Source organism: Cornus florida, unplaced genomic scaffold, assembly GCF_030987335.1.
Source record: "Cornus florida cultivar Cherokee Brave unplaced genomic scaffold, ASM3098733v1 CherokeeBrave_3.0.0_Hap2_Chr02, whole genome shotgun sequence".
In the NCBI taxonomy this organism is placed as follows: Eukaryota; Viridiplantae; Streptophyta; class Magnoliopsida; order Cornales; family Cornaceae; genus Cornus; species Cornus florida.
In genome coordinates, this window is record NW_026775572.1 from 20,873,480 (window position 1) to 20,885,996 (window position 12,517).

Here is a 12,517-nt window from a genome sequence, read left to right on the forward strand (position 1 = left end):
TTTTCCTCTACGTTCTTCTCATAAGAATCAGGTACCATCCTCATTCCTCAAAACTGCCAATTGAACTCCGAATTATCGATCCAAGCTCTTCTTTCACAGCCCGACTAATGGGGGATTCAACGGTCTCGCCGACCTTCATTTTCTCAGACAACGGCCGGGACCGGCTCGGAACAGTGCCATCAGACAATTCTTGGAGCGATTCCAGGAGAATTCGACCATCTTTACCGATTACTCGAACGATCTTATGACCTCAACGGTCCGGACCGGATGGGTGGAGTCAGCGAGTAAGGTCTCTCCCTCGGAGAGCTCGAGGCAGAGGTTGTGGACTTTCTTGGTACCGAGCTTGACCCCCCAAGAGAAGGAGGAGTCGGAGGGGGAGCGGGAGGCGAAGGGGTGATTAGGGTTTCTTTTACGGTTAGTTTGGGACATGATGATGAGGTTTCTGAGAAAGCGACGGGGGTTTTGTAAGAATGAGATTGGGGGTGGGAATTTGTAGAAAATATTGATATTGTTGGGTTTAGATGAGGAAGAGAGAGAGCTGTGAAAATGAAATCAGAGAGTGGGGGCGGTGGAGGCATATTTACGTAGATTGTGAAGATGAAATGGTTTGATAGGCTATGGTTAGTAATATTATAATAATAATAATAATAGTTTTTTTTATTTATATATAAGTAATAATAATAATAATAGCCCCTTAATAAAACTTACGCACTTTTGAAGTGAAGTTATAATGATAAAAATATCCTTAATGTTAATTTAATAAAATTCAGTTTTATTTTAGATTTTCTTTTCCTTCTTAATTTTAAAAATATATAAACTTAAGAAAATTTTAAAAGTTATTTCAAGGTATTTTAAATTTTCTTCTAGGCGCATCTAATAGATTTTCTATACAAATATAATCCACTGAAAAAAAATTTCAAAAATAGTTTTTAATAATTCTATGTTGAATGAGTTATTCATATTAATTTGAATCTTATCATTGAAAAATAATTACTAAAAGTGACATTTCCTTAGCAAATTATAATTTTATACAAGTTTCGGCCAATTGCATAAAACCCCAAGACAATATTTCAATAAGTCCGTAGCATTTTTAGTTCTTTTCATAAGGAGGGTTTTAGATCAAACTCAAATTTTGGTAGATATGTGAATGGTAAGAAACTTAGTCTTAATTTTATGTTTCTTTTGAGTAGAAGAGCAGTGTCATGAAAACGAAAATGTGTGAAACATCATCTACCATAAAGACTGAGTTTTTAACATGCTTTTTTGACGCTAAACAATTCATGGTTTATGCTTGCGAAAAAAAGAAAAAAAAAAAAAAAATTCAAAGACTTGAGTTGTGGATTCTATTTTTCGGATCACTGAAAATATAGAGTTAATTTCATTGGCACCTCTTTAGGTTTGGCAAATATCAGTTTCAAATATCTTTCGAAAATAACTATCACTTAGGTTCATTTTTGTTTTTCCGTCAAAGTCTCCATTAAAAACACGAGAAAAGACATCTTTGTCCCTAATTTTTTTATCATATTTATTTCAAAATATCCAATAATATAAATGACTTTTATACCCCCAATTAAACTCTCACCTACCTACCAACCACACTCGTCTCCTCTATTATGTCTTTCTTTCTTCTTTACAAATCGATATGACCCACGTCTTAACAAAACCATGATACTTTAGTTTCAGAGTCGTAATTCTAGAGTTCAAATTTCATACCATCAAGTCCTAGTTTCCGAGCCATATACCTTTACCCTAAAAAAAAAAAAGAAAATTTTGAATACTAGTACCCCAGAATCTCAGTTTACTGTGAATGCTAGATTAAAGTAATTTTATTTTTTTTATTTTGGTAAGTAGGATAGATTAAAGAATCTCAACGCCAGCACAGGACAATGCACGCACAACGGCGTCTCTGATATCTTTCTCCTGTAGATACTTACCAAGTGGTTCGGAGCTGTGTTTTTCATAAAGTGATAAACATGAATCAAGCGATCATGGGGGCCAAGGTTTTTCTCCTCTTCGGGAATCTGTTGTGAAGAACAAATTTAGTCTAGAATAATGAATTGATCAAAACAATCAAAACCTCTACTTTTTTGCCCTACCAGTCCGATACAATGCATTCATACCAATATTGTTCTGCTGATATCAGTCAGATTATCAAGTATGGGAAACATAGTGAATTAGCAATAATAAATAAATAAATAAAAATAGAAACATGTAAACAAAGAATTAAACTTCCAAAGTGAAGTAAAAACTCCTAACATTTTGTCAGAGGAAAAGATGAAGGAAAAAAAAAAAAGCACCACGTGCTGCTCAATGGAAGGTTTGGGTAAACTCAAGTTTAGTATTAACCAACAGCACAAACTGCTGAATGAAGGTTTGGGGAAATTCTAGTTCGATATTAACATACCTTCTTGAAGTCTAATTGGAAAAATCAAGTCAAACGAGGGTAAAAATGTCATTTGTATCATTAAAAAAGTAATTAAATGGGTCCAACTAAGGTCAAAGGTAGGTAAAAGTGGTCTAACATACTTAACAATTAACTTTTAAGGTGTGAGTGAAAAACGGAACAAACGTTTGTAATGTGATTGATAATTATTTTTAAAAGATGTGTGAAATTGATATTTGATAAAAATTTTAATATTTGATCAAAATTGAGAGAATAACAGTGAAATTATTCTAAAAATATGTCGCAAAAAGTCTAAAGATGAGCAATGAGTAAATGGGTCTCAAGTGTAGTCAATTATTTCTGTATTGGTCTTTTGAAAGTAGGTTATACTGTTAAAGCCTTTGGTGGTGTCAACTCTTATAGATACTTTTCACTTGTATACCATGTTAAAGTAAGTTGACACATAATAGATTATGTCGTTTAGGGACATACATTCCATCGTCTTGACTCAATTAACTAGTTTAAACCATTGAGAAGACTATTGCCAAGCAAGCTAATGTAGATTTTTATGCCTCTACGAATTTGATACGTGAGATTTTTATAGGTCATTTGAGCCGGACTGTCATTATTCATTCATACTTGCCTTGCGGTGAGAAGGATAGTGAGGCTTTTTTTTTTTTTTTTTTTTTTTTTTTTTTTTTTTAAACCCTACAAACAGAAGAGCAAAACCGCACTTGCAGATAAAAAAATATCAAAATACACAAACATCCCTCCATCAAAGACACAGTAAACTAGGTTGTAGACTTAAAAAAACTGAAGAGAGGGGAATACACTGATGGAACAGGAACAGGACCAGGACCAGGACCAGGACCAGGACCATCATAAGTATTGACTTTTGAGAAACCGTCTGACCACCCTTGATCCACTTCATATGTAATAACTCCAGATTTCTAGAACAGACGTGACTGGCGTCTCCTTCACGCATCAACCAAATAGGGAATAGAATAGATGCTGACTTATAAGCCACAATTGGACCCCACAGAGTACAACGCGATGTTCGATGATAACGTTGGGGCATAAGAACAGTTGACAGAAGGTATGGAGAAAAAACCGTCGAAACACCATCCCCGAAATTTTTGCAAGAAATCCTGATACATCGTCGAGAAGTCCTCCGCACCAAATATTGCTCTGACAACAATTTCCGGCAACACCCAGTCATGACCCATAGTCAATGTCGGCCGGAGTAAACTCAACACTGGCCGGAACAATAGGAAGGATAATCAAATCAACGGCAGAAAACCGACCAACTCGCATAAGCCCGAAACGCGTTGCGAAAGGATGTATGATTTTCCCACCATGGAGACCCAGAGATAGGAGAACCGGTGATGGAGGTATTGAATGGTATATTATATATCCTTATTTCTCATTTGCAATTTTATTTATAATGACCAAATGTCTGAATATTGTAACATATATGATTAACGAAGATATCAAGAGATAGCAAATTGTATCAAACCACAGGTATCATTTTTTATTTTTTTTTTTTAAAAAAAAGGAGGGATAGAGGAACAATGACATATATAAGATACAAATTACAAAAACATTATTCCAGTCCATCTATACCAACCAGGCTTACTTCAAATCGAACAAAAATGACCATCATTGGGCTTTTATATTCAAAATCAAAGTTATTTCTCTTTAAAACATAGTTCTGATTACATCAAGAAAGATATAGAGGGATCACACTTAGAAAAAGCTCACTCATAAGAAGTTGAATTGTAAATGAACTTAGAGCTACAAAATTCAACTACAGAGGGAAATGACCCAACCACCTCCTAAGCATTGCAAGACACTGCTTGGGCCTGTACTCCGGCGCTGTGTGACCTCCTCCCTATACAAAGCCAGAATAAACACAATCAATTTCACATTTTACTTGCTAAAAATAATCTAATAGAGAAGTTGAATTGGATATTTCCTTGCCTTTATAGTTGTAAATGTCAACCAGTACTTGATATTTGTAAGCTTCTCTGTAAATCTACATAACATAAATAGTTGCATTCATATACTATTAGTGATTGGTTTTTCTATTTTTAGTGATTTATAGATGATCAATACTATTTTGGGTGAAAGTTTTAGAAGTTTAGGAACCAACCCTGCAACTTGACCTTCAACAAACCATGGTTTCCAATCAGTATCAACCGTCAATGTCAAAGACTCAATCCATTCTAGCGTACCAACATATGGAACAATCAAGTCGTGATCGCCGCTGTCAGGAGTATTTTGTTCGTAGAAGGAAATGGTTATAATTAGTACTTCAAACATAAGCATAGGAAATATATGTCTATAAATGTATGTAAATTGCCAACTATTCCAGTTCCAAGGTTCAATAAATCACCTGTAAACTAGAGCTCGACAAGGTTTATTAGTAAGATTCCGATGGACGTCCAAAACACTAGTGTAATCATACGTGTAAGTGTAAGAGATGCTCTTATTGCATCTTAACCACTCCGTTATTGTACCCTGGTTTTCATCACAAAACCGTCCGATTAAATCATGTCGTTATAATATATACTCTGTATATGGCACCACTCTGTTTAGATCAACCTACCTCTTGAATGTTAAGAGCTTCTTGGACAGTTTTGTCATTAGCCCAAATGTAGGAGTACAAGTAATTATAATTCTACAACAAAAAAAATAAAATAAAAAAGAGGTTAAAATGTAAGGTAATAAACTTTATTGTTCAAGAACAATCATACATTTCTGAAATTCAATAAAAGTTTATGTTAGGGAGAGAGGGATTTACTCGACACCATGGTTTGGGAAGAAGTGGAAGTGTGCGTAGGAGATTTTCCGGATTTTCTTGAAGAATGCTTGGGTCCCATTCTAATAAATTTGGTTTTGGTGACAATTGATGACATGTAGGTTCCAATATGTGTTGCGTATTAATATCCTCGGTGCACTGCAACCAAATGGATAAAAATGTTAACAATGTCTGTAAAACATGAAGGACGACAAGATTTGTATGAGAAACAAAACAATGATCGATCCTGCTCACCTCATTTACCAATTTAAGTAAATTTACACATGATGAATTGTCAGGATCTACAACCATGTAATTGCCTCCACAACTTGATTCAGTTGACTGAAATAAGAAAGCATTGCAATTTTAAATGCAGTTGGTCTAGGGGAACATGGTTTGACATTACAATCAGGCACATGTAGGGTAAATAATTTGAGAAAAAATCATATGCAAAACCAAATGAATAATATTTTTGATAGGAAGAGGAAATAAAACGAAAAGGCTTAAAGATTCACTTAAAATATGAAATTGAATTACCTCATAAAGTTCATCTGATATAAGTGACACTCTATGAGCATATTGGACTCTGGAATTGAAGTCGTTATATTGATCTGTTATTGGGTTGCCAAGCACGTATCCCTGGTTCAATTCAATGAATATTGGTCCCATAAAAAAAATTATAAATAAAACGTAGGTAAAAGTGAATTCTTAAACAGAATCTTGTACTTTGATATTCATCTGTGGCTTATTTCCGGCATCATTACCTACAACAAAACCACCCAAACAGAAGTTAAAAATCATAAATATTTGCATTTGAAATTTTTTGTTCTCTTTCCCATTGGTGATGAAGCATAAATTAAACATATAAATTGCTCTTCATTATCACAAGTACCATCATATATTTCTTGAACAACGACCGGAACTATCATCCCAGAATAGGAATCACCAGTGATGTATAGGGGATTGTCGACAAACTGAGGGTGATTCACAAGCCACTGCATCACAGCCCAAAAATAATAAAAACTTTGATTATAGAAGGAAGCATTATGTGTCCAACTCGAAAATGCAACACAGAATCATTTTCGTCATTAGTTCACTAAATCACCCCCACCTTCCTCAGAAAACTGTAAGCCTGTTCCACCACTAGCGTATCACTGGTGTTGTAAGCTTCCCAAGTTTTCGCGTAGGAGAATCCGGTGCCAACAGGTGAATCCAAGAATATAATGTTGGCAACCTAAAAATTTAGAATGAAGCATTATGTGTTCACATCAATTGGTCAGATAAATTTTGTAACATGTAAAGCAGTAAGGCAAAAATTTCATACCTTTGTCCAAGAGTATGGGTTCAACTCCAAGGTTGGTTTGCCCCTAGTGGAATTTTCATAGTTAAAAGTGAAAGGACCTACACAAAAATAAAAAGACATCAAACCATTTCTAATAATTGACAAACTGATCTTCCTTTGCCAAATTCATTCCAAGTTCATCCACCCAATAATAATAATAATACTAGCAAGTCGGGGCTCGGAACCACTTTACCCAATTTTGAAGCCCTATGGTCAATTGAGTTCGATCCTCATTGGGAGAGGGTTTTGTACTCTTGGAAAATACTAGAACGGCACACACAGTAATAAATAGTAAATTGGCCTCATTTTTATAAATCAAGTTATCTATTATTTCAAACAAATCCCAAAGAGTGAAAATTGCATCATCATGAAGAAACTATGGTGTAGTACTGAACCCTCTCAAAATTTAAAATTATAACCATAAAAATATGGTGAATGCTAATAACCCCCTCAAATTTTTTGCATTTTCAATCAATAAATGTATATTTTCTTTTTTCAAATTTCCATATATATACAAACACGTGTACACACACTCACCACCTCCGTCCTAGAAAATGTTCATTAAAGGATGAGAAACATTGGTCCTAGAAATTGTCCATTAAAGGATGAGAAACATTGCTATATATATATATATATATATATATATATATATATATAATCTAATTCGTGATGCATTCTAATTTATTAGAATACGGTAATTTGAATATTTTATGATACATGAATTAATTATAGAATGACATCTATCACAGCATATTCAAATAACAGAGGCATATAGCTATATATATGTGTGTGTGTGTGTGTGATTGTATTGAAGAAGACGATATTAAGGATGAGAAACATACCAATTTCATATAGGATGCCAGACAAAGCAGAACAACCAGGACCACCGTTGAGCCAAAGCAGAAGAGGGTCATCTTTTGGGCTGTTCTCCGACTCAACGAAGTAATAGAATAACTGCACCTCATCTGCATCTCCTACACCAATGTAACTTCACACACAAAAACATTCATAATCCACCCTACTACAAATTACACAACCTCCTCTAAACCTAAACTCCTATTCACTGGTAGCCAGATTTTGAATGTTAAAAGTTAATAATACCCTTATATTATAATAATAAATTATATTATATTAAAAAAAAAAAAAAAAAATGAAGAAGAAGAAGAAGAAGAGGAGGAGGAGTAAAATTGTTATTTTATACTCCTTTAATGGACAATTTCTAGGACATTCTATTTTTCAGGGAATAATACATAGCTTAGGTGTCCCTTTAAAAAATTTTACTATGCAAAAAGAACATTCTTTTTGGTATGGATAAAATCCTTAACCTACCATAAATGTTAGAAAATAATAATGTTGTTTAAAATTCTGGAGAGATCGGTGTAATTTACCCATAAATCAAATGGAGTATAAAACAACAATGAATAAAAGGAAAATAAACTAACCCAGTTTCGAGATTGAAGGGAAGATCACCGGGAAAACCAGGTAGAGAAGTGACATTGGACTGTGAGAGAGCAATGTGGGAGAGAGACAATATAATGAATATACGCAGCAACATTGTTATGTAACTTGGTAGCTTCAAATGTTTAGACCAGTAAGAGGGATAGTGGTGTTGCCATTATGGTTTTCTTAAATGGACAAGAAATGTGTATTGACTGAGAGCTATAACCTCCAGTCCACCAATTCTTATTATATATGGGTTAGAGAGAGAAAATAGAGAGAGAGAGAGATTCAATCCAGTTTTGCCAATTTAGGGAAGTATGATCATGTAGAAAGCAGCAGGAGGGGCATATACCTAATTGAACCAAAACAGTTTAAATTGACTGGGTGCTTCTTGACAGTTAGGTAAATATGTTTTTCTTTATTTAAAGAGCTACAGTGAAATTATTTGTTTATGATCTAAAATTACTTACGATATTAACTAATTATTTTCTCATACTAGAGCACTAGAAAAGATATAGTTTCACGCTCTAGAAAGGACAACAAAACAGCACTCTAGACTCTAGTGATAAACAAATTCAATGGATTGAGTTGGCAAAAAATAAATCCGTGCCAAAACCTCCCTCTGCAATATTTTCAATAGTATAATAATCAAATTACAATATCTTTGACACTACTCAACTGTGTAAATATGTTTGGGGAAAAATTTTAAACACCAATTTTAGAATGTGTAACCAGGTGGGACAGTATTAAAAATAAAATAAAAGGCATCTGAGTTGCATTTTCGAATTTTTAAAGTTTCCAAGACAAGAACAGACTTTTGAATAACTAACCTCGTATACTATTAGGTAACACCAGAAATGATTTGATTCTCTCTCTCACACATAGGAAAATTAGGTGAATAATTTTTTTGGGTGCCCAAAATCGCCCAATTCACGTGGGTAGTTGGCATGACTAGAGTGAGGCTGGTATGATGGAGACCCGATTAACCCCTTAAAATGGGTTGATGCAAGAGTGAGGCTAGAGTTGAGCGAGGTGTGAGGTGTTGGATAACGTCGACATAGAATGTGGACCATATGGTAAAGCCATTGCTAAAATGTTTTACGGTATTTGGACCAGTTAGTCATTTTCACTAAAATGACACAAAACATTTTACAAGTAAAATTTTACTTGGTGTTAAGTGCAATCAAATGTCAAAAATTGTAAAAATTATATTTCAAAATATGTTTTACGCCAAAACAAACAGAACCTACATGTAAAATGTTTGACTTTGAAACAAATGGAGCCTACAAAGAAATCTCCTATGTTAAGCATAGAGTTAATCACAAATTAATGACGTTGAGATATACCCAAATGATCAGGAAAAAAAAAAAATCATAGTACTGTAATATTTTAGTAAATTTTTGGCCAATCTCTTTTATTGAAAGAGAGAGCTCTCCTTAATTTTCAACACCAAAAAAAAAAAAAATTGGGAGCAATCAAGCGAACGAAATGTCACTATATTGATTACACTTCTATTATGTATGAAGAAAACAAGTGGTAACAATTAAGAGTGGGAAATCATTCTCTATCCATATACTTTACACACACACTCACACACACAAAACCCTTATACATACTTGGCCATTCAAGGAACTAAAATTAACCATCCTATATATTTAATGTATAGATTCACCTGTATAATGAAGTGGTGATATAAATATATAATCTCTCTAGTAATACACTGGATTCCTCTTTGTAACAGCATAACTTCTGCTTCTTGTATGAAACAAATCTTCCTTCCCCTTAACAACTAACTCATCTTCCTCAAAATCACAAGATTTGTCCTCATCAATTCTCCCAATCCTTCCAACTCCAACACTGTAACTCCTCCCACACCCCATGCCGGCCGGTTGTCCCTGAGGGACATTGGACTCCATGATCCTCCCATCCAATTCCCTCTTATTAGGCACGGCTCGTAGAAGCTCCCTAACATGATCATCTTCCTTCTTCACATTCGATAAGTAAACATCAAACTTGGTGGGAATGTGAGACACTTGCGCGGTGTGACAGGCAACCACGCTGCCTTCACCAATCCTCCCGGCACAATCAAACATGGTCTTCGTGTAGAAATCCCTTGTCATGCCTATAATTCTAAACGGTGTTGTAATGTACTGCATCAACTTACTTTGCTTGTTCGCTTTAGTTGTCATGTTAACACCGAGATGGCAAAGTTTAACAACGTACAATTGCAATGAAGCTTAGAATGAATAGAGAGTTAGGGTTTTGAAAAATGGAGAGGTTATAATGGTTGATTTGGTTTTGATCATTGATGTGTTTTCTTGCTTTAAAAGAGAGCTTCAAAGGCTTCTTGAATGGGACGGCAATATGAGGAAACTTTTAAAAGGGTACGTTACAGTTAACAACGTGTTGACTCTTTCAACCATATATATATATATAAATATATATATAATATATAATGCAAAAAATTAAAAATTAACCCCAGGAGTAGGGACAACAATAAAATGATGCATAGTATGTCAAATTTGTAGGCAATGGAAAAAAATTCTTTGACATAAAAGGGAAAGGAAATTAGTAAAACAATATTTTTAGGATAATAAATTTTAATATGGATAGCTGTCTGAATATTCTTAGACCGTCTATTGCCTGTTATAAAAATAAAATGTGGAAGAACATAACGAAAATGGTGACATTGTGACAACTTTTGTCCCATTTCATTTAGATGGATTGGAGTACTGCAATATAGATATGACTAATTGCATGTTATGTTGTGCTGTAGATCATTATTTTCATTCATTTCAATAATAAATCCTTATTATTGTATAATTTATTTTTTAAAAATGCATGCCTTTTTTGTGTCGCTTAAATGGGCACTACATAAATGGTATCCTTACCTATATACCTCATGAGTTTTGTTTATATACATTAGTTGTTGGGATACTTACGAGTATATCTTATAAAAAATAAAAATAAAAACTGTCCAAAATAAATCATCATTTTCAATGGAAAGAATTAATTGGTGTCACGAGAGCATACCTAAAAGAGCAAGTTTATGATGGTGCTCTGGTTATGAGGTTGCGCCTTTATTGCTCCAATTAAAAGCGTCACATGATAGTGCTCTTATCATAACTGTTTTTTCCAATACAAAATACTTTCTGTGTTTGTTTTTTGTTTTTTTTTGGGCAAGTCAATTTATTAACAGCAAAAAACGAACAAATACATAGGCTACCCAAAAAGGCAGCCCAAAAAAGAAACAACAAACAAGGCACTAAGGCCCAACAAAGAAGCCCGAAGGCAAAACACACCCTCCATACAAATCAAAACAGAGGGAACAAGCAATACAGAGATACAAACAAGAGCAAAACTCAGTCAGTTCCAGTATTGCTATCAATGACTACACTTGGTAGTCTCAAATCCGCAGCCACACTCCGAGATCTTCTAGAGTCTTGAACCTCATGGAAAGAAGCCAGTTACGAATACAGTCTTCAATAAGCTTCCACACCACGTGAGGGGAGGAAACTTTCCCAGCATAGGTACGTTTGTTCCTTTCCTTCCATATAAAATAGACAGCAACATAAAAACATAGTCTAACTGTTATGGCATCCATAGAATTGCAATTGTCATTCCAAACATTGTTAATCCATTTGGCTATGAATGTATAATTACGCTCACCGCAGTAAAAACCTCATGTATGTTAAACATGATCCCAAATGTAGGAGGAGAAGCTGCATTTAAAGAACAAATGCTCATGGGTTTCATCCTCACTTATACATAAATTGCTCAAAATACTAATAACAAGTTTACAAATTAACAATTTTTTTTTTTTGCTGGCCAATAAATAAATGTTAATCTATATATATACAATTCTCATGTAGTCATAAAAGCAGTCTTAAATGCATTAAAAATCATCTTTATTCTAAGATAAAAGGAAATTTTGTTTCGAGGATGAACCATGACAAAGATGATAGTTGAGAGTGTGTGTCTCGCCACTTGGAGGATTGGAGTTGGGCCTCCTAGTTACGTACATGCAGTATGTACAAGTGAACTGCACAAAGTGACTGTTTTGAGACCCATATATTCGTAAAATTGGATCTCTCAGTCCACATTCGGGAGAAGGCTGAAGATGACCTTTCACTTTGAAAAAGCTGAAGATGGAGGAAACCAAACCCCTGAATTCCATTCATGATTGTTTTAAGTTTCTATTATAGTATCATCTGGTCAAGTATTTTTTTTTTTTTTTTTTTTTTTTTGGTCCATCTAGTCACCAAAAACTATGACTAATGGGCTAGGCCCAAGCATGCACACAATGTGTGTGTGTTTTTTTTGATAGAAATACACATTTTTATATATATATTTTTTTTTGCAAAATTTTTGTTTTGAGATATAGAGGGAGAGAAAGTGGGAGGGGGTTGGCTTATGCAAACCGAACACTCGGTCCCTTTGATGTTCTTGAAAACTCAGATTGAATTGATGTAGGAGATGAGATGTCCCTCATTTTCATCCACAAACTCTTCCTCTGGTCCATCTGATTGGGTTGGTGGTGTACCAAAAAAGG

The 12,517-nt window shown here is 34.4% G+C and overlaps 2 protein-coding genes and 1 pseudogene across 2 annotated transcripts; all 3 read right to left on the minus strand.

The window, feature by feature from the left end:
- Positions 1-40: 40 nt before the first annotated feature.
- Positions 41-598, minus strand: LOC132294166 (uncharacterized; annotated as a pseudogene).
- Positions 599-4,025: 3,427 nt separating this feature from the next.
- Positions 4,026-8,195, minus strand: LOC132294164 (serine carboxypeptidase-like 18). Its single transcript, XM_059791922.1, has 14 exons — positions 7,968-8,195; positions 7,368-7,513; positions 6,508-6,584; positions 6,295-6,417; positions 6,076-6,178; positions 5,910-5,947; positions 5,721-5,822; positions 5,439-5,525; positions 5,187-5,342; positions 4,992-5,063; positions 4,779-4,903; positions 4,536-4,649; positions 4,364-4,418; positions 4,026-4,274 (listed from the first exon to the last, which is right to left on the minus strand). Exons 1-14 carry the CDS (start codon positions 8,078-8,080, stop codon positions 4,191-4,193), a joined length of 1,395 nt encoding a protein of 464 aa, XP_059647905.1. The 5' UTR covers positions 8,081-8,195; the 3' UTR covers positions 4,026-4,190.
- A 1,479-nt stretch (positions 8,196-9,674) lies between these two features.
- Positions 9,675-10,154, minus strand: LOC132295794 (uncharacterized). Its single transcript, XM_059794074.1, has one exon. The coding sequence runs from the start codon at positions 10,152-10,154 to the stop codon at positions 9,675-9,677; it is 480 nt and encodes a 159-aa protein (XP_059650057.1).
- Between the last annotated feature and the right edge of the window lie 2,363 nt (positions 10,155-12,517).

Coding starts and splice junctions, on each gene's coding strand:
- LOC132294164 (XM_059791922.1), bottom strand. CDS start 8,080: ATGTTGCTGCGTATATTCATTATATTGTCTCTCTCCCACATTGCTCTC. Junction 5,064..5,186: donor TTCCCAAACCATGGTGTCGA/GTAAATCCCTCT, acceptor TTTTTGTTGTAG/AATTATAATTACTTGTACTC. Junction 4,275..4,363: donor TGACATTTACAACTATAAAG/GCAAGGAAATAT, acceptor GGCTTTGTATAG/GGAGGAGGTCACACAGCGCC.
- LOC132295794 (XM_059794074.1), bottom strand. CDS start 10,154: ATGACAACTAAAGCGAACAAGCAAAGTAAGTTGATGCAGTACATTACA.